General features: G+C 36.8%; 1 protein-coding gene across 13 annotated transcripts in view; it reads right to left on the reverse strand.

Moving 5' to 3' along the window:
- Positions 1-1495: 1495 nt before the first annotated feature.
- The window catches only part of NRG1 (neuregulin 1), a 209501-nt gene continuing 187651 nt past the window's right edge, over positions 1496-23345 (reverse strand). For 5 of the 13 annotated variants that reach the window (XM_079140224.1, XM_079140223.1, XM_079140221.1 and 2 more), the window contains 5 exons: positions 13803-13905; positions 12061-12187; positions 9658-9788; positions 8447-8653; positions 1496-5721 (listed from right to left, as the gene is read on the reverse strand). In XM_079140224.1, coding sequence (XP_078996350.1) covers positions 5067-5721; positions 8447-8653; positions 9658-9788; positions 12061-12187; positions 13803-13905 — 1223 coding nt within the window. In that variant the 3' untranslated portion in view covers positions 1496-5066. Of the gene's footprint in view, positions 5722-6100; positions 6244-8446; positions 8654-9657; positions 9789-12060; positions 12188-13802; positions 13906-18665; positions 18690-23345 lie in introns of all 13 variants that reach the window. The other 8 variants (XM_079140225.1, XM_079140222.1, XM_079140215.1 and 5 more) reach the window with 3 other exon arrangements.

A 23345-nucleotide genomic window follows, 5' to 3' on the forward strand; every position in this document is an offset into this window, starting at 1 on the left:
TTCAGCATCTTAAGTCTCTGGAATTCAGACCTGGTACACTTAACCCCAATTCCTGACATGAAATCCTTTGGTCATTTATTATGAGGACAGAGACCAAAGAAATCTAACGATTTGTTGGAAAGACAAATAATTTTCCATTTTACAAAACTGGTCTGGGTTTGACATTCAATAGTCAATTATGAGGGGAGAATTTTAATGATTATCCAGTTATTTAATTTGACAAGATGTGAATCTTCATTCTTTCCATACCACCCTCCTCCATACATACTTCTGTCTCTAATATCATGATAACCTTGCTTAACAATTTTAACCTGAATTTCTAACATAGCTGCTTGTAGCTTTCAACTTTGGGGGTGGACAAAGCCTCAGAATGAACTGAGGAGAATTCTCAATCTTTAACTTTTAAATATTCCGTGCTTTCTCTCATCTGTTGCATGGTTGGTTGGCCAAATGAGTGGTGGACAAGTGAATTAGTGTGTTGGCTTCAGAACAGCATAGTCAAAGCCTACAATTTAAACCTCTTAGATATCCAGACTGTTTGGAAATGATACCAATGGAGCTATTACTAGGTAAGAGGAAATGTGTATGTAGATGTAGGTGAACTTTGATGGGAAGTCTCATGTTATGTTTGATCTCCAAAGGAGACCTCAGAATACCCCAGAGTACTGCTGAACTCTACTCCATATCCTTCTAAATCTCTTAAATCTGAGATAATGAGTAAAATTCTTGAAATATATAAAAAGTACCATGCAAATATGTTTGTTAAAATATGGCTTTTGTTTAGATCATTTCAATAAGAAAAGTAATATATTCTTTTCTATGGTGAGTCTTATTACAATGGGAGATATATTTCATGCATGGACTCCTCCCTGAGCAGTAAGATGAGCATCAGTTGGACCTGTTTCATAGGTAGAATGAGGGGAATTAACTCATTCAAGCCTTATACCTTTTTAAAAACTGTGAATTGATCAATTGTGGACCTTATAGAAAGTGAATTTACTGAGCCTATAGTGAAGCTTAGCTTAGCATGACTGCACTTTAGGCCAGTGGACCATTTGAACCATGATAGCTTTTTTTTTTTTTCTACCTTTTATGATTGGATGGAATTGGCACCTTGTCATTTTCACATCAATCTAAAGAAGTTTCTGGCTGTCATTATAGGACATCTTAACAACTGAAATGCAGGCAGTCATGGCCTAAAATGTTTCTCTCTGATGTTATTGTATATGGTGTGTTGGGGGGTGGATATGGGAAGGGAAAGAAATGTCATATTGCTCAGTTGTGTGGCCCCTTCAGCAAGAAAGAAAGTGATAAAGAGAGTAAGGAGGCAGATGATTCCAGAACAGGCAGTGTGGTAAAAGCAACAGACAGGACAAGATGATCATGGGGTCTATGGAATACATTCATTCCTAAGTTAGTACAACTGTTGAAGTAAGACAAAAGGTGCTGGTCTAACAGACTGAAACATTAGTCTGCTGAGCAACACGCCCAGGTCTCCACAGAGTAGCATATTTTTATTGCAGTATGACTTTCTTGGGAAATGAACAAAACTTTAAATAAATCACAATTACTTATTGCTTAGTATTTTGGATAATAAATTCTTTAGTTTATCAGTACCTCGCGGCCTTCAAATGTGCATTCTTCAAATATTTTCAATTACATATACATTCTTTCTCCTGAACAATAAATTATTCTTTTTTTAAAAAAATGGAAAAGTACATAATTTTAAAGCAAAGAAAAACAAAAACATATATATTGACATTTATCTTAAACTTATATGAAAACAATTCTCTATGTTAGATGCTTAAATATAAATAATAAAGGACATTATGTTATTTACAATGTTACACAGTAAGTTGAGAGAGTAAAAAAACTGACATTAACTCATAAAGACAGTAAATGATTTAAGAAACATCCAAGTAATGTACAATATGTATTTACAAAAGAATATATAATAGAACTTGTGATATGTGGCCATTCCCTTTTGTCTGCATTTCTCTGCAATGTTTCATGGATCTTTGTGGATAGAAATTTCTGTGACTGGTGGAATGTAGCCAGTACTAAAACTAAGACCATGCCTTCCTTATTTTCACCAATGTGAGCCATATACCTTTCAACCTCAGGCCAAAAAACCAAAAACAAACAAAAAAAAGGAATTGTTACTGAGCAAGTTACCAAGATCAATTCTACCTCCATCAAGACAGTCACACTGAAACAAGGAAGAGATGGCATATTGCTGCTTGGGACACAGTCACCCACACAGAGTACCATTTTGTAGAAAGCAGAAGGCTGTCTACCAGGCATTCTTTGGGAGAAAAGAAAAGAAGGGAAAACAGGACAGAAAATGAATCTTGAGTGAGAAAAAAAAAAAAAAAAAAAAGGAGTTTTGCATATACTATGTTCCACTGCATCCCTTAGTGGGATATGATTCCAGACCCAGGAAAGAAAGCGAATGTCAAACTTCTGGGTCATTTCCACTACTTTAAATCCAAGACAGCTTTCCACATGCTGGGGCCATAGGTTTACATTCCTTTAAACTGCTACTGAACTGCCTGAATTTATAAATAGGGATGGTTGAGAGAGACGTGGCACTGAAGCATCATGGAAATGTCCCTGTGAACATAAATTAGGTGGCTGTAGCAGGTAGCCCTGAGCAGCCAACTGGCCTTTCTTATTAAGGGATATCTTGTTCCATGGAGTAACGGTGGTCTTACCTCATATGAGCCATCTCTGCAAGTAACAAAAGCAGGTTGGAAATAAAATTTCGTATATATTTGCAACTTAAAAATTTATAGCAATTCTCCAACTAAAGAGATGCGTTATTCATTGTTCTCATCAGAAGATTCTATTTGTTCTTGAAATTTTTGCAAAGGGACATCTGAATTCCCCAATGCCCAAAGACTTTGAAATAGAATATGTAAGGTTTTAAAATAACAGTAGGAATTTCTTTATTGAAATGTTGAGGAGTGAGTCAAGTCCTTCAAAGGCAATGTTAAAATAGTTTAGACAGCCTCTTGAAACGGACTTTCTCCCCATGCCATGATCTAACTCATTTTACAAAACTGGGAAATGAGCATGGCCTAACAGGGGCTTTTCCATGTAGGTTAAAAAGCAAACAGAGACAGGGGTGAGTACAGAGAAAGTGGCATGTGAACAATGGCAGAAAACCTGGGATACCAAATACTAAGACTAACTTCCAGGACCTGCAGACAAGCACCTCTGTGGATTGTAGAAACACGTAGGAGTCTAACAATGTTGACTCATGCCTAGCCTACATTTTTCTTCTAAGACCTATTTGCATGTCATTTCTTCCCTTTATTTGTAACATACATAAAGAAGAAGTAGATTCGGTACATCTGCAAACAAGAAGTTGAGTACTCTTATGGACTTTGTGAACCCCCTGTTACAATATTTCCTGTTTTGTCCCATGACTCCTAGAAGGCCACCTGGAACCTAAGTAAAGCTCCAGCCCTGATTTCATAGATACCAGGCAGGGCATAAAGTGGGTTCTGCATTAAAATTTTTTTTTCTTATTTCCTGAATTAACAGTTATTTCAAACATTAATACCTATAGGCTTTCATTGGATTTACAATCACGAGAGAACATGCAAGGTTTAGAACAACCTTAGTCCTGCTTTTGTGACAGTAAAGCAAAAATTAAGAGAGAGGGACATGGGTGACACAGGCTGTAAATGGAGAGGTCAGTACACAGTGGGGGGATCACTTCTTCAAGTAAAGGTGCAACCTTTCCAACACTCTTGACACTTCCTGGTGAGTCAGCATTGTGGAAGATTCTCACTAATCACAAATCGCATGCACATTGGCCATTCCTGACAAAAAATATGTTCATGCATAGTTATGATCTACTCAATGTGATGTTGAAAAACAAGAGAAACAGAATGGGAGAAAGAAGTGGTCAACCAAATTTAAAATGTCAACCAAGTCACATGACTGCTCTCCACCTGGGTCTCCTATACATTCACTCCTTCCAAACACTATGATGGAAACATTTTCCTATGATGACAAGCCTCCACTATACAGAGGCATGTTTCACTCTACAAGCATGTCAGACACACTTCTGAATGTGCTGTTTGACCTGGGCTTTTTGTACTAAGATCTGCCTCTTCTGGAGTTAGAAAACACAGCCACGCAGTAGCTTCCAAATCAGTGAAAAATACAAGTCAGAAATGATTGCACCTTTATTGGTTGTGGTTTGTTGCTCAAATAGATGAGCGCTGGAACATTCCCCCAGAGAGAAAGTAAAATAGAGTCCTCTTCTAAGGTGTTATATTTATCCTGATAGCAAGCCAGAACCCATTCTCTAAGCTATGCCTAAAACTCTTGCTTTTTTGTCCAGGAAAATAAATTAAAATAAAGTAAACGGCAGCTCCTTTTAGCAAGAGCAAGCTGTCTTCTGATTAATAATATAGTTTTTTAAAAATCACAGTATTACTTTCTTCCTAATATTTAACATTACTTAGTGCAGTTTCCTGCTGTATTTAATAGTAGCATGCTGTTGGATCTACTATTCTCAGAGCCCAATGAAGCAAACCTTTGGCTGACAGAGTAGACAGAACTCATTTTGTTTTCTGAAAGCAAAGAAAACTTCATACAAAAGAGACAAGTATTTGAATGAATGTGCCATTACAAGACATACTGATTGGGTGCTACTACAAGCAAACAGAGGGACAGTTGCAAGTCTTGAAAATCATACATCGAGTCAACATCATAATGCAATGCACAAGAAGCCAGCAAAAACTGAATATATGGAGGGGTTTTGCTGAAATACTGTGGAAAAGCAATGACTGTTACTGTACAAAACTTGCTCTCGACATAACATAACATAAAGGCACCATTGATATCTTTCTCGTTTTGAAATACTGTAAAAAATTGCTACATATGGCACATAACACATTTTTACATACATATATTTAATTTATAAAAGTTTTTTTTCCTGTTTTCTATTTGCAGAACTGCTAAAATAAAATAAATTGTTTAATTTAAGGTGGAATACTTTATTATATAAAATAAAGTTTTACAGGTGAATCTATGTGTATATTTAGGTTTTATACAGCAATAGGGTCTTGGTTAGCAATTACACTAGACAGCCTGGCCTGTAATTCTTCCTGCGTTGAGAAGCGGCCTGCTGGGTTAGTCCTACTGTCAGCCAAACGGAAGGCAGGTGCTGCCTCGAGACTGGCTGCCAGGGGGTTCTGTATGCCCAGGAAAGGTGTATCTTCACCTACTCTTTCATCTTCTGTTTCACTCTCTGAGTTACTGTTCTCAGAGCTTGTGTTGCTATCCATTTCCAACCTGTTGGCAATGTGGCCATTGGGCTTGGTTCTTTTGGCCCGCCGGCTATTGGCGAGTTTCTTAACAGGCTCTTGAGCTGGCTCGTACTCTTGGGTCGTTTCATACTCCTCGTCCTCCACTATCCTCAAGGGGCTGGGGGGAAGGCTGTTACTCTCATGCGCGGGGTTGTGATGAAAGGAGTTGAATTGCTGAGGGTGGTGTTCATACTTCTTCTCCCGCAGCCTGGGTGGAGTCACAAGAAGCAGAGGTCTCTCTTCTTCTATGAAGGGGCTGACTGCCATGGAGGGCATGGACACCGTCATGCTGGATGCAGGTGGAGACATTTCCGAAGGGGGCGATTTGGGGGAGCTTGGCGTGTGGAAATCTACAGGTGACATACGAGCCGGGGTGGTCATGGCTGATACATACCTGTGTGAGCACAGAACACCCCACATAAGTGTGGTAGAGTAAGAGGCATAGAGCAGGGAGGGCAAGGGGACAGAGTTCATGATAGGATCCAATCAGAGAACAATATTCATTTGTATACTTCTCAATTTTTACACTAAGAAATTCAGCACCCTTGGAATAAAACAATTATGTAGCCAAGAGTTTCCTCACAGAAGTACATGCAAAGATCAGCTAAATTGTCTAGCTCATCAAAGCTTTGGGGATTTTCAGTCTCATCATGAGTTTAAACAAAAGCACATGAGCCAAGAAAAGAGAACACTAGGTCCCAGAAATTACTCAGTTTATAAGGACCAAGGCTCAGGGATTTGGAAGGGAAAGAAGTATTACTTAAATACTATACCTTCCTAAATGCCAAGGGGGTCTTAGAGAATGAAGCCCAAATGGGGAATGGAAGAAGATCTAAGATGAGTTGCTGATAGCTGGATCTGCATGCATTTGGATCTGTGTGCCTTGTTTCTCCTTAGCTCAGCTATAAGGTTATGTCTTATGAAAAAAAAAGAGCATAGTAACTTAGATTTATTCCTGACAACAGTGTCATACATTTGTGTGCTTTCAATTTTTTTTCCATGAAATGCTATTAGTTAACATTCAGTTTGCAACTATCCATCCCAAGGTCTTACATTCAAAGGTAAGCCTGGAAGAACCTTACATTGGTTTCAGAGTTACCACAATGGAGACTATGTCCAATCTCCAGATTACCTCTCTTCCCAAACCCTCCATTCCATCAGTCTTTGGCTTCCTAGTAGGAGTACATGCAAAGATCACTTGAAACTACCTGGCCATCTTCTGGGACCACTCAACGGCTGGCTGGACCATGTTACCTGCCATCAGGCCACATCTGACAGTTCTCAGTGTATCATTGCCATGACCCTGAGTGCACTGTTTTTTACCATACCATGCTTGATTTCCCCAGAATAAGAAGACCTGACTTCCAGCACTGAGGGAAATGAGTCACATTTCTCAGCTTTATATAAAATGTTACCAATGCATAGGACTATAAATGAGTCTTTTCTTCACCTTGACAGTCACAGAGTCTAATTCATCATGACCTGTGATGACACAGGACACCACTTTCTGAACTCCAGCTAACAGGAACAGGAAACCTATTAACTTCCCTGCTTTTCCATGATTCATAGTGATATGAAAGTGAGATCCAGCTGTGTCTAAAATGGGAAAGTGTCTTGAAGATTGAAATATTTGGTACTTGAGTCTTCAAACTTTATTTTGGGGGTACATAAATTAAGTTTCCTGAGAAATAATAATCCAAATTAAACCAACAGGTACAAGTAATTCATCTTTTCTCCCTATGGTCATTAAGTTCAGGTCTATTTTGCAGCCTTTGATAGTATCTGGAGTTTGCATGTCAGCCTTCAAAGATCAATATCATAGGTATTGATGAAGAAAGAGTTCATCCCAACCTCCTTTTCATGTTTCAAAAGAGACCAAATTAGGATGGACAGATTTCATTAATAAACAGGTAAAATCACATGAATTTAAGACTAATGTTTTAAACCAGTTTTAGACCCTATTTTTTTAATTGATGGTTTGAAAGGAGAATTTGAATCTGATAAATTCCATATGGTTCTGAAAGACATTTTGGGGGGTGGGGGAGGGCGGTAAAGAAGTCATCAGCTGGCTCTATGACCTACAAGCTCAATGGGTCATCCTTTGTTGTATTTTCCAGTCCAGAACACAAAGGAATCTTTCAAAATCATCTCCACCCATGTAACTACCAAATAAATATGGATTTGGCATCATGTAAGCCTTTTATAAATGGTCAGAGATTAGACTGAGATGACTATAATATAAAATAAAACCCAGTGGATTGGAAAACACACAGGTAGTAGCTTACTCATGGGTTAAAAACCATTTGAGAATTACTCTCTTCCACTTAGGAGAAAAATGAATAAAGAGTATATATGAATTCACTATTCCTATTTAACACCTCCTTCAGTTTATTTTCTTTCATTCTTTATTTTACCTTTGTTGTTACTCCCCCAACCTTACTCAGTCTCCCCAGAACAAAGACCAAACCTTCTGGGCCATATAGAAGGCAGCACCTGCTTTGAAAACCACCTGTGAAGACTGCCAGATGCAGCATAAAAGAAATTTTCTTATTCATTCGTTCTTGGAACTTCATAAAAGTGATACTATATGGTGGAACACAAGCAGCTGTTCCACCATTACTGTCAGCAAAGACATAGCCCTTATTCGATTTAACTGAGGCTGGAAAGTAAGACAGAGTTAGCACATGAAAACATGAGGCCAACTTGAGACCACCAAATTAAGAGAGTTTGGGTAACTGTCAAATTAGAATAATAGAAGGGTGCTCATCAGGCATCAATTTCATCTTTCTAATGTTATGACTGAGGAAACTGAACCTATGATGGGTCTGAGAACTATGGCCAGTTCTGGGAACTCCAAGTCTGCTGCACCTTCCACATCAAATCTCTTCAGCTCTTTAAGGGTCTGTTGCCTGCCAGACACTGGGACAATGAGAGAAGCTCAGAAGAAGTGAGTTCCATCAAAAAGATGACTTCACCTAGGAGCACTCTTAGAATAGGGAACTGCTGCCCTTATTCTGTTAGGCAGCTCTCCTTAGGTGAGACGGCAGGTGCTCACGGGATTTTCATGTGATTCTCTTACTGAGGTTCTCCTCTGCAGTAGCTTTGCCCTTCACTTTTACCTTTCGCTATGAGGAGAGTCTCGGTAGGAGTCAGGGGTTTCTCTGGCATGCCTGAGGAAGCTGTTACACTCGCGAGGGCCTCCTGTGCCATTAAGACGTCCTCTTGGACCCCCAGTTGGGCTGCTGTGCCTACTGTTTTCTACTGATGACGTCATGATTACAGAATGGCTTTCTGAAATGATGCTTTCTGTGTGCCCGTTGCTCCAGCTAGAAGGGAAATGTGAGAAACTATGAGATTTTTAAAAAATTACATGCAGAAATGGAAATGAAAGGAAGTTATTCTGACAAATATTTCAAATTAATGATACATCAGTAGCTTTCTACAGCATTACTTGCCTAAGAAAATAATTGACATAAAGAAATTAGCTGTAGAGAGGATCTTGATTCAAATTGGCTTTGTGAACACAGTTTATTCATTTGTTCACTCATTCAACAAATATTTATCAAATGTCATTATGTATTAAAAGTTCTTACAATCTTTCTGTCTTGGGTCCTTTAGGTCAGAGAAATGTCTTGTTGTAAGAGTTACATTTGAAATTCCAGTGCTACTCTTGGTAGCCTGCAATCAGTTTGGTATCACCAGGACATTTGAGAATTTAGGATTCACCATCTTCATGAACATTTTCCAAGGCAGTCCAAATATTATATAGAATCCAGTTTCTAAGTATCATATAGAATCTTAGACTTTTCTCTGTGTAGCAATTCAGTGAGTGGCAGCACCTGAGTAAATACAATCTCTAGAATGGGGAACATCAACCCTATGAGATAGGTATAATTATCCACCACATGTTTTTTTTTTTTTTTTGGCACCAGGGATTAAATTCAGGGGCACTCACCACTGAGCTGCATCCCCAGACCTTTTTTTTATTTTATTTAGAGACAGGGTCTCACTGAATTGCTTTGGACCTCACTAAATTGCTGAGGCTGGCTTTGAACTTGTGATCCTCCTGCCTCAGCATAATGAGGTGCTGGATTATAGGCACATGCTACTGCACCTGGTCACCACCTTTTTTCAATAATGGAAAACCTGAGGCTCATATTTACACAGCAATTAAGTGTAGAGTCAGCCAATGTCCAAAGCCTGTTTATGTCTAATATCTGTACATTGCACTGCCTCCCAAGTGTCTCCTTTCTTAATGCAGGGACTATAAAAGCTCATGTGCAAAAATTCATTTTTAGAGAAATGTTGTGAAATTTTTAAATTTTCATACCTGTGACTAGGAGTCTGGGTGACAGTTGTGGAGTGATGAGCTGTCGAGGTATAATGACTGGTGGAAAAAGATGTTTCGGCTTCTCTCTCAACAATATGCTCGCTAGAGATGACATTTTTAGATACATATTGCTGGGTAGACACAGAGACACAACTTGAAGATTCATGTAACACAAAATACTAAAATTGTCACACACACAAATCTGTTTTTGTGCACATGCTTCATAATAACTTCCATTTCACCAGTGCTGTATGGCAAATCCTCTCTTGGTTACTCTGGCTTTTAGATTAGATAAAAAATAGTGTAATTAATCAATTACACACAATATAGTTTCTAAAATCATGACTAACTACATTATATCAGAAAAAGACTTTTCTTCTCTCTCATTCCCAATTAATAACATGTCTAGAATTCAAAACAAATTCTGATACTTATTTTTTGTCAGGGTTGTTTCAAGTCAAAGAAGATCAGCAGATATTTTTGAATGAAACAAAAGTATAGCTTATCTTACTTCAAATTTTAAGTTGCTGGAAAAAAATTAATTTTAGTGTTTGGATCTGCTTTTCTTTTTCAACTTCATCATGTCAATATTGCCTTACCAATGCTAAAATTTCTAACTTGTCAGTGGTAAGACTAACAAAGGTAATACAAAATTTGAAGAGACTTACAATAGTTGTCAAGATCACACATCTTGATAAAGTATTTAGTATACAGAGGGTCTTATATTCAGTGCAAGTACATTTTATTTTATTTTCATCACCAAACCATAGTAGCTATTACTGCCTCTATCAGTGAGAAGATGTACTTTATTGTGTTTTATATGCTATTAGTATTTCTAACAAACTGAATTAAATAACAGGAAAAGGAATATAAAGGACACTTTATATTCGGATGGGTTGTGGAGACTAAAGAACCTGATCTCTTCATGGTAGCCCAAAAATGTACAACTTGGATTGTGCTGGTTCTATTCATGGAAAGACTATTCCATATGGATCTTCCTGAGAATTAGATCTGGTTGGATATATCTAAGGAAAAGACAGAGTGACCTATTTCTGGTCCATGGACATTCTGCTCTTGCTTCTTGGAAGTGACATAAGCTCAATGAATCTGAGTACCACTAGGCTGTTTCATGTAGTTTATTTTATTTACTATTTGCAAGAATAGTAAATAGTTATGAAGCAGTTATTATTTTTAGGCCTGTTTTCATAATAAATAAGGTTGATAAAAGGTCACAGCCTAAAGCCACACCATTTAGAGTCATAATAGAATCTAGGCACTCATGGCGATACAACATATATAATGACAGATTATAGTCATGTTGGTAGAGAATGCACTTATTTGCTCTGCAGAACACTTTGATGAACATTGTTAGAGGGAGGAAAGCAACAGAGCACATTAACCTTTTAGCACATTAACCTTCCCCCAACAGTGTCCTACAGATCTCTGCTACAAGACCTGTGGGTAATCTTGAAACCACCATTTCCAGACTTGAGTCTACAACATATCTGCTTTACTAAATATACACCTTTTTTTTTCTACAGGATAAAAAAATGTTTACTACAATACAATCTTTGGGATTGGTCTATTAAAAAAACATATAACGGGGGGACAAAAACAATAACACGAAACAAAACAAGAAGTATTTTTCTGGAAAAGAAAGACCAACACTTCAAAAGCCAGGAAAACTGAGTACAGCTCTGGTTCTTATCTATAAAAAAAAAAGGTTTGGAAGATGATGATATAGATATAAATAGCCTCCAGAGTTGAAAATTCTATGATCTAGCTAAATTTAAAGGCCAAGTGCTTGGTAAAGTATAAACAAAATATTTGAATGCTTAAGGATGCTTTGTATCACGTGGAATGAGCCAGGGAATCAGCAAGCATCACATTCCTACAATTTTGCTACTGCAAGTCACTTTTCATGCCTTTCCATGCCCTGATTTCTTCCCTTGGAAATCAGAATCATCAGGCATGGTGAAGCACCCCTAATAAATATCTCTCCAAAGTCCTCTGCTCAATTATCTGTCCTAATCTTATAGACTGGAATAGTTTTCATTTCCAAATTATTAAAAAGTACAAATTCCTTCTGATTCTGGTTTTATTAATTTTGTTACTTTGTTTTGTTTTCTTCTTCCTGGTATGACCTCCCTGCAGAACAAACCCGATATTATTTTTTCAACTCCTTAATGAACACTTTATATGAGGAAATGTGCTGGTTTCACAGCAACCAAATCCACTTTAAAAAACGTTCCCATTATTTTCTCCTGGTGAAACGTTGGTTTCCTGGAAGCCATGGTGATTAATGGCAGCAGCTAAGAGCCTAAGAGCTTTAGAAAATAAACTTCAAGATGCCTGAACAAAAGAGAGATGTGTAGTTTGTCCCACTGGCCAGAGTCAACATACATTCACCAGCTGCACATTCTCAGGGGGTGGATTAGGATGGTGAGGCCCGTTGGCTATGTTCACCATGTTATTTCGTTCAGATCGAAGACTCTGCCGAAGCCGGTCATGAAGCTTTTTCCTCTGTTTCCTGGATATGAAAAAGGGAGCATTTATTTTTTCTATTATTTACATTTCTTAGTACAGCCAAATCTTTATTCTACTAACACCTACGAATAATTTGAGGCAGTGGCTTGGTAGTGAGGAAGAGGGCAGGACTATATACCATTCCATCTTGGAATAAGTGGGCTTACACATGCTCAGCAATTAGGCTTAAGAAACTGTGTGGGATTCTTATAGAATCTTAACTGTTTTACTGACGGATCAGAAAGGAGGAGGAGAAAACAAATATGTTGGTATTTGGCTAAAATCCCAACTTTCTTAATCAATCCATCTTTGCTTAAATCTTACAGATGGTCATTTGTCTTAGATAACAATTTGTGCTGTAGAATCGATGACTGATTCTACTTCTAGTTTTTTTCCTGTTGATCCCTTCAGAAAATATACTTAGTTTTGAATCTGTACATTATATACAGTGTGTGTGTGTGTGCATATCACTCATATAGGAGTGAGACTGTGGACATATTTTGCAATTAGCTTTTGGCAAAATTGTAATGTGATCTTACACTTGTAATGCTTTTGGTGTAAGTAGGTAGTGAATATTAAGACTGAATCTAATAAGTCGCATGAGGTCAATTCCATGATGGCTTATCTCTATCACTTACTCAATTCTGGTAATATGCTAAATCACGGGGTATTAAGAAAACACAATCTATGCCCTTAATTTTGTGGTACAAAAGCATATTTTTTTTTTCTCAACACAATATTCAGATCACAAAAATATTTCCATGAGTAGTTTTGGCAAGAGTGTATTTTGTTAGGAGAAAAAAAAAAATTAAGATTCTTGTTAATTTCAGACTTAAAGAGAGAAAAATGAAGGGCAGACAATAAATATATTTGTCAAGATGGACCAAGTTTATAGGATCAACCAGTGATCACAATCTCTTTTAAAGTTTTCCCTGAAGTTCTTTCTAAGCAAACTTTGCTTATTTTACTCCCATGAGATTCCTTTTGTATACCTCACCTTTTGGCAGCATTTATACTGGCAACCCAAGTAAAAGAACTGAAACATTTTCACTCTTTTAGAAAACTGCACTTAAGATAACCAAGTGGGCTGAGGCTGTAGCTTAGTGGTAGAGCACTTGCCTAGCATGTATGAGGCACTGGGTTTGATTCTCAGCACCTCATATAAATAAACAAATATAGGTCCATCAACACATAAAAAATCCACCAAGTGTTTCCTTTATCTCCTAAGTGTGTACAATGATGTGCCGAGTGCACCTTTGGCACCTATACTTTCCTTTTAGTATGTGATGCCTGTGTGCACATGTGTGAATGCACACATAAATACATGCACTCCTGTGCTTCTATACAACCCTGTCCTTCCAAATGTTCATCTAGTCACAAGGTCATGGTCACATTTTAGTAACCTCCTGAGTTCTTTCACACAAAATTGCAAAATTTTCCAATATATGTGATTAGGAAAGGACCTCAAAATGCATTAGTAAAGGGAAAAGTAAGGGGGGAAGTGCTTCAGCCCTCTTTCTCTCCAAGATTAAGGTGTGAAGCACAGTGTCTGCCAAGCCCTGGCCCCTAAGCCGTCTGTGCACTAAGGAGAGAGAAAGGTGTGGAGGATGAAGGTTTACTTGGTTTTGCAGTAGGCCACCACACACATGATGCCGACCACCAGCAGGGCGATGCAGATGCCACTTATGGTCAGCACTCTCTTCTGGTAGAGCTCCTCCGCTTCTGGAAAGGGGTGAGAGCAGATGTCACCAAGGTCAATTGTAATTGCCAGAACTTACTACAACTGAACAGCTGGCATGCTGCATGACACTGTCCATATTCACAAGAAAATAAATACAATTCCTTGCACTTACAGACATATCTAAGAAACAACATGCTCTGTGCTACACTTTGAGCATAAATAACAAAGCCAGCTGAGGACACTGACAATAAAATAATATACTCTAAAATCATACCAAATAACAAGCTAAATATATATATATACAAACATATTATATACATACATTTCTATATATTAAAATGAAAATCATAAACATTAATTATAATGTAGTGATTTGGTTAAAACATGACAGATATTTTTAAATCTCTTGCAAAAATTAAAAAAAAAAAAAAAAAAACTCTTGCAAAGACAACAGGAATAAATACCAATAAAAGGAGCTAAGATTGGCAGCCCTGAGACACTCCTTTTCACCTCTCTCCCCTCTCACCCTCACCTCCAACCCATTTGAATTTCCCGGCTATTTATGTCATCATTCATATCCTGTGGTCTTTACAAAGAGTCATTTCTAACTTAAAAAAAATAAATTCAAAGATATTTGCAAACATGAACTTGGCTTGTAGTTAGCAAGTACATTGATAGAAGATTTCTTTGATTTAATAGTAAAATGTAAAATATAGGAAGCATAATATGGAGTAGCACTGTATTCAAGTAGTGGTCACTGTATCCAAGAAAATCCAGTATGATGGGTAGAGTAGTCCTGGACCAAAATAAAGCTTTGTTCTTTAGAGGACAATGCCTATCACTTCATAAATTTAACTTAGAGAACTAGTTTATTTTACAAAGAAAGCAGTCACTAGCATAAATGATGTATAATTTGGAATAGAGTGCATCTTCCTACATTGGCCAACTTGGCAAATTAGCTAATGGATATTCTACTAAGGAAGTATGATGCTTAGAACTTTGAACTAAAGGTACTACTTCATGTGCAATTTATTCTCTAATTCATGGAAATTTTTCTATTTGCAAATTAGTTTCTTTGGGGGATAAATTGATTATACTAAGGTAGGTCAGGTTCTTAACAAGATTTGCTGACTTAATGGGGACCTTGATCCCTTAGGAGCTGAGCTTTCAACAGTCTAATTACATTTATTGGAAGATCTTCACAAGTTCACTCAGAAAGAGAACTCAGCTGGTATATAGTAAGTAACTCTTTACTTGCCATTATACTTATAAGGTGGTCAGGATCTGAGGACTATTGTACAAATGACACAGGCTTATCAGAACATCAGCAAAGGACCCTTAAAGAATATTTCCATTATACATTCCCAGTCTCAGCAATGATAACTTTTAATCTTTGGAGAGAGGGCAACTCACAGGAAGTTTTCTTGAGATGAAAAAGTGAATTTTAATTTCTAGGACACAGTGGACCTTATCATTAAACAAAACATTTCCTACAAGCCGAGCCCATGATAATCAAATTTCAGGTCAAGAACATTGTCAAAAAAAATTAATAGAGCACTGATTATTAACAGGAGGAGAAGGAGAATAGAAGTCAGTGGGTAAAAGACTAGAATGCTGCATAGATTATTCAAAAACAAACTGAAGGGGTTGGAAATGGAAAGGAAAAACAAACTGAGAGGACAGACAGACTGACAGAATGACAGAGAGAGTGAGGAAGTAGAGTAAGAGAGGAAAACAAGGTTAAAAAGTTAGGGAGCCTTCTGAAGTCCCTGGCACAGCATGCCTGATACTAAGGGAGGAACAATAAATAAATAAAAGAAAACCAGAAGGAGGAGATGCTTGGGTGGAAGAAAAGGTGGATGCAAAGTTGGAAGGGTTATCCCATACAGCATAACTCCTACCCTAGGCTAGCAGTTGTGTGCAAGCCACAATTAGAAAGCAAAGCAGCTGGTGCATTGCGATGCAACACTGCGCCGGGAGACATAGAGTTGGTGTCATGGATTTTTGAGCCGCAAAAGTCAAATGAGGACATGGAATGTGAGTGCTTGTATGTTAATTGCTTGTGTCTGTTGCCTCCCCTCCCTCATAGCCACAGGACAGGTAATTAATTTTTATGAGTTTTTATCTGTGAGCTAAGGCTGCTGTAGCCTCCCTTTTTGACCTTGGCATCATGATCAGTTTTTAGCATACATATGAATGAAAGAAGCAGAGGTATCACCCCACTGTTCTTTGTCCATGGGACCCAGGATGCAGAGCAGGGCTCCTTCATCTGTGATGAACTGGTTAAGAAATAAGAGTGTCCATATAATGGCCAGGAAGGGCAAAGCCCTGCTTTTTTCCTGTCTTCTCTGATTTACTCTTTTTAATATTTTAATTTTTTTTAAAATGGTTAAGGCTGGGGTGAGGGTGCAGCTTAGTGGTAGAATGCTTGCCAGGCATTGGTTCCATATCCAGCTCCACCAACAAAACAAAATAAAAAGGCAAGACTTTAGTTTCACTTCTTCACTAATAAACTGACATTCTACCTTTAGAAAAAGCTGAGAAACTGCTTCTGCAAACTTCAAAAGTGGGGATATACATGAGGGCTGGATGGGTGAAAATTATTTTGTGCACTCTCAGGGATCCTTTTGATAAATTCTCACTTGGTTGTTGCAATGAAATAAATTGAGTTGGATTTGTAGAACAAATGGCATGGGATGACTGACCCCTTCTTCCTATGGTAGGAAGGAAGACAATTTCCAGTGGAATGATTATTTCACAGGAATAAAAAGCTCAATAAAGGACAAAGGATAATATAATAGTGCTAAAATGAACCAATTAAAGGCAAGGCCCATAGAATAAAGACTTGGGATTAAAACTCCATATTCATATCAGCAATGACTAAATGCACTGCAAACACTTCTATATGTCTTTTTTCATGATTTTGCCAGATCATGTAATCTCTATAATAGGAATGTGCTGAGGGAAAAATACTTGGAAAACAATAACACTTAGGTTATTAACAACACCACCTAAGCACTAGGTTCCTTTATTCCCCTTTCCCTATAGTTTTTTATTTATGTTGCAGGGTCTATAGGGCAAAAGTAAATCAGAAGCTCTGCTAAAAATCAAGAATCTGTCAGTCCAATTGGGGGATCAGTCTTCCTATGTGGAAATGCTCCTGGATTTTTATAGTTAGGTTGGATGCACTGTAATGAATCGGATCAAGCATATTTTTCAATCTGATATGTCTAGGCCAAGAGACAGAGCCCTTGTCTTTCTCAGTTTGAATTGACCTTTAAGATTAAAATTTTCCTTAAGGATGCAATGAACTGGTCTAATGTACGCTGGAGGCTTTGAAAAGTGTGTCTTCGACATGTCTAGATGCCAACATTCTTTACTGACCACTGAAAGATCTTACTGAAAAAGTTGTATGTCTCAACTATTTGACTTCATTATTTTGAAATAGAAATATTGAATTCTATAGTCAGATCCAAGTTATAAAGGAGGAGATATCCTGTGAATGAGAAGGGGTTGTGGGGAGTGGCAGGATTTTTTTCCTCCCTGCTGAAACTGGGAAAGTTTTTATCATGAGGGGAAAATCCCTAATAGTGTAACTGCTGTTCCTTTTAGGTTCCCCTGTCTTGGGAGATGCTTTTTGATGCTGAAACTTCCAACAAAGTAATAGATTTCTTCTGGATTATTTTTTGAGGGGGTTGGGCAGTTCATTGAGATGTTATCCCTGTAACTGCTAGAGCTTGCAACTGCCTCATTTACCACAAGATAAGAAAGTACATTAGGGGTAGACAGTAGTTAACATCCAAAAAGGCAGCAGCTAAAGGTCACCCCTGCTGCAGGATGTCACTGAAATCAGCTGCATGGGAATTAGATACTGTCCTGTTAACCAGGACATTGTGCTGTTGAGCCCAGACACTGTTCCAGGGCTGCACAAAACATTCCAGTGAGACATCCTGGCCTGGCACCGTGAAGACCAGGCAAAGGAACACAGGTTCCTGTTCCTTGCAGGACTGGTCTTTTTGATCCACTATTTAGGATGAAGGTCTTCAGGAGTATGCCCCAGTCTCGACTGCTCTTAAGAGATTTTTTTTTATGTTTACAGTGTGAAATTTTCTGTTTGATTACTTGTCTGAATAATCTTAGTGACTCAATTTTAATTCCATTAGCACTGGAATTTTCACCTAAAATAGCACAAGGCTTCTTTCTGTCTTCTATTTCCTTATTCCTAAGATAATGATGTTGACTAGAGTCATGCTTGAGTATCTCTAGAAAACTTGAGTGATTCAAATCTGTGCATATAATACTGTGTTGCACTAAAAGGGAGTTTTCTTGCTACATTAAATAGATGATTTTACATTGTATCTTAAGTGCCCATCAGTTAAGAAGTTGTGTTTTTTAAGCAGATACATTTAAAGCTTCATTTGTTCTCAAGTCCCTAGTTTGCCTTCTCCTGTACCTTTTGCACCACTCCAACTTACCCCAGCTTTAATAAAACAAAAATACCAGCATAGCCAAATCCAAACAGTGGGTCACACAATGTGGTATGTACATGAATTTGCAGCAGCAGGGGTAGGTGATTTTAAACTAAGTGAAGGAAGGTAGCTTGGGGCTTTAAAAACTGCTGCACATTTCAATAAACTAATCATAGATTGACAGCAGAGAAATCATTGTTATAGCTGTATGATCCCTTCTAAAGAAAAAGGAAATTAGTTAGGAACTGAAAAGTAAGAGTAGGAAGGGAAAACGATTTCAGCTCATAGGCTCTAAATTCTGCAGGCTAAAAGGAATGATGATTGGTCCATACCCATAAATTCAATCCCAAGATGCTCTGCCAATGCAGAAAGTTGACAAAAAAAGAAAGAAAGGGAAAAAGTTTCAGAAAGAGCAATACACTGCACTCCAAAACACATTACACATGACTATTACAGCTCTCTGTGCGTGCACATTGAACAGGACAAATGGGTGGTTAACAAAGCAGTGCTCAGGTAGGCCTCCCTGAGTTCACATAAGAACTTCTGTATTTTAGATAATGTGCAAATACCAGCACATGCTCTTTATTAACCCTTAAAAGAATTTACTGAGGGAGAATTTTCATAACTGAACTATCCTCTACATTACTCATTGCTTGAAAATAGCAATAGTATTTTATTTTCATCATCAGAAGAAGCACTTGATATTATTTCATTCCCATTTTAATGAAGACCCAAGGAAGTAATTTTTTTTTTTTTTTTTTTAAACAAGAGACACAGAGTGGCAGAACCAGGAGTAGAAGCCAAAGGAGAGTAATTTGGTCTGAAATTTTTATCACATTGGACTTATATTTTCATTGTTTGTAGGTAGTTACACTTTAGTGTTTCTTGTTTTTAACTTTTTTTCTAACCTGTATTTCCTTCCGCTTCCTTCACTATTTACATAACATGTCTCAAAGAAAACAACAAATGCTTCTACACAAAAAATCTGAGACAAGCACTAGAGATAGCTTGCAATTTTTTCCCCCATAATTTCTGTGTGGTATTGGACAATTCTATGGGCCACTTTTTCAGATTGCAAAAAAATTTTTTCCTAGTGTGTGTGGAGGGGGGATGTAGTTTATGGGGTCTTTTAATTTTAATTTCTTACTCATTCAAGTAAAAATTAGAGCCAGTTAGATCATCTCTCCATAGTGCTGAGCTCTGATGGTCAAAGGTACCAAGAGGATCTGCAGTATCACCCAAGGAAGGGACTCAAAAGTGTGTGCCCCTCAAATAGCCATCCTGGCAGATCTGCCTCTGGACACTTTAGGATTTTAGGAAAGCAGAACCTGCGGAGGCTCAAATAAGGAAATATGGGAAACAAAAACAAAAACAGAAACTCCAGAAAGGGAACTTTTAATTCTTACAACAAAAATTGAAAGTCCAGTTTCACTGTTTGGAAGTTTTAGGACTTTCTTACTTATGTGTGCTTGGCATAAACTAAGGTCTGTATTTTCTTCCTTTGATCACTGATTTGAGAGATACCAGAGTGAGACCTTAACATAAGGAGGTATCTCTTAAGTTTGTAAAAAAAAGTATGGAGGGGTGTTACTCTTACGGAAACATAAGTTTGGGCATGGAGAAAGTTCCTTCTACAGAGATGGGGGAAGAGTGGAAGCTAAGTGCTGGTTTCAAGTCCTGCCTCTGCCATTTATGGTTTAGTAATTTTGGAAAAGTAAATTTTTCATTGACCAAATTCATGATACACTTGCCTCACTGTGTGATCCTGTGGAATACAGGAGATATGAAACAATGTTGGCCAGTAGAAGGAGGGGTTAACATTTTAGGAAACAGACATATGGAGAGATATACCTTGGACCACTTAATGCATTCGGGTTTACTTTTCACAAATTTTGTGCCCAGGAAAATGCTGAAAGCTCTTGGGATAAAAAAAGAGACTTTAAAAACTTGAATCACCTTAAGGAAATAAAACTTCCCAAATTAAAAAAAGTACATATGTACTAAGTATTTGATAATGGGCAAGCACTGTATATAATATTTTCTTCTTCCTTGGGTTCAATGTACTCAGGAAATAATCTGGATTTTTCACTAATTAGAAGTTAGGGAATTTAGGATTAATTTGGTTGCATGAGATGTTCATAGTAGAATAATTTATTCAACTCCAAACAAATTTCTTTTGCCTCTGAGCAATATTCAATTTGTCAAATTTACATGTTTTTTTTTTTTTTTTTTCCATTTGCTTTCTTCATATAAACTTTGGCACATCAATGCGAAAAAAATCATTTCCTAAGGAAATAAATAAATTTTCAAGAATGTGACCCAATTTTCCTCCTAGAAGCCCCTCCATCTCTTGCTTTTCACTTCTACCAGTCAGTAATATTTTAAGGGTTAAAATCAAGACATATCTATAAAAACTCATTCTGAAGATTCATTTTTTCCATGCCTACGTGAACACTGCTAATGATCTATATTAGTTGCATAGAAAGCTTGGTTAAGTTTTCAATAAAATTAGTAGCATGCCCATGCATACATATTGCAGCATTTACAGTTTTATAGGTAAGTCTGTGAGCCTAACTATAATTTCATTTCGAGGGAAGTCATTCATATCAGGCAGCTCCAATTTCAAATAATTCAATGGTAATTTGGTACTTAAAACTGGAATCTTCTGGCCATAAGCCTTAAGAAGGAAACAAGCAGAGGAAACATGCATTGGTCATTCTAGATCCGGAGCAAATACTGCTCTGATTTATTTCTACTATTGGTGGTTACATCTCTTTCATTGTGAGTCAAAAAAGCAGAGTATGCAAATACTTTTCATTTCGTGAAGAGGTTATTTCTATCTGTTCTACTTAATCTAATGTTGGCTTAGTCTCATTATGTATCACATGCTTCCTATTGAACTGCTGCCTAGCCACTACATTTTTCAAATTAAATTAATAATTCAAAAACACAAAGGTTACTGTAAACAATTTAGTTTCCTTTTCTACATGTGATTTCCTGCTGTGCCCTCAGTGATATAAAAAATTAATTTAAATCTAGAGTCTTCAGAAACTATTAAATATTGACTCACTAATCCTTTGCCTTAGGATTTTATAATTACTTTTAGAAAACTGATTAACCTGGAGGTTAATTTAAATTTTCAACTGCATTAGAGGAAAGAATAATAAAACAACTTTCTTTCACCAAAATTATATATCCATTGCAATTGTGGTTTTTGTTATAATTTGGAGACATTCCAGTATTTGTTCTTTAACATCTTGGAACTGTTTATGCAAATAATCACTGAGACTGTGTAGTTCTGATTTGTTGCACCTATGAAATTTCTAAAGAGTTCTCTCAATGCCAATTCTAAACTGGACCAATTTAGTGTCTGAATTTTAATTTTAGACTTACCTTTGTAAGTGTAGATACTTTTATTTTCACATATGCCAATCCATATTGTCATTGAACTCTTTGAAATGTAATAGCAGACTTCTCCTTATTCCCTTGGATTCATATGCACATGAGCACACTCACAAACACACACACACACACACAGAATAAAATCCCATACTCTGATATGACAATTTTGTCATAGATGGAATGTGTCTTTGTTCTACTGTTATCAAGATACTATTTGATAAATACATCATTCCAACAGGTTTTGAAAGCACTTAGAAATCTATGAAATAACTAATGAAATAATAACCCAAGATTCAAAGCTACTTGTAAGGATATGGGATGTTTACTCATTTTGAGAATGTGCCTAAATGTTCTAAAATTGTATTCTTTTAAAATATTCTGCATCTGATATATTCTATAACTAGTTCCTATTACTCATTAGCTTCTATAGGACATACTTGCTTCTTATTACAATTAACTACTGAAGCTGCAAATGCTTTTTCTTTTATTCTCCATAAAGTTTATACATTGATTATGGAGTACATGCACACTACACAAACATACACATAACACACACACCCCATACAACATATTGGTGAACACAATCATATTAACTAGGGATTGTGTCAAGACAGGTCAAATATAAAACTGACTAAGTTTGATAATTTTTTTAGGAAAGACTATAAATATATCATATAATTGAGAAAAACGACTATCCTATAAGATATATATTTGTTCCTTTCATTTTAAATACATTTTTATAAATTAACAAATGGCCCCTGGGATATCCTGACCAGAGTGACTTTATCAAATCCTAATAATGTAAATTACACGTTAATAAATATTTAAAATATTGCAAATCCTATACAATGCTATTTTCAACTACAAATGTGGTTGGGTAGGTTTTCAATGTTTCTCTTTGAGGCTGAGGACTACCTTTTACTTCAAATCTATGTAACGGCCCTCCAGACATTATGTTCACAAGCAAACAAACTTTTAAGTGACCTATCTGGTAACATATTCTAGCCTTGTCTCAGCCTTCACTGCTACTTGAACATGAAATTGTTAGAGTAGCAAAAATTTGTTCTGCTATCTTCTATGTAGGGATTTGCAGAGAGAAAAATTGAGAATTTCAGGCATAGAGGGTAGAAAATGAACTTTGGGCAACATAATTCTGGAAAGCAATGTCTGATTGTAAGCTCTTGCTTTTCCAGACATGAGGCATCAATAATGTAGTCATTCATTACATGTTTTGTTCATAAATGTGCTTCCTATCAATCTTTGTTAAATCAGGTTAAATATGAATGCTAATTTCCTGGATATCTTCCAAACATGTCATTGAGAGCTTACTAAAGAATTTATTTAAGGAGTCACACTTTGGAGTTCACAAATAATGGCTATTTTAAAATTATATCTTGTGAAAGTGAAAATGGCAAAAAAGTGGATGAAAACATTTTCTTTGGTTATTTCCATCAGCTCTAACTTTATTATTTTTGTGGAAAATATCTTCATGTTTAATACTTTTCTTTGTATAGTGATCCAACATTGTCTTCAATGCACAATGAAACACCAGAATTTTAAGAAATAACTTAAATGTTCCAAATTGTCATTAATTTCTAAAATTTAATTTT

This window comes from Sciurus vulgaris, assembly GCF_902686455.1.
Source record: "Sciurus vulgaris genome assembly, chromosome: 5".
Taxonomy (NCBI): Eukaryota; Metazoa; Chordata; class Mammalia; order Rodentia; family Sciuridae; genus Sciurus; species Sciurus vulgaris.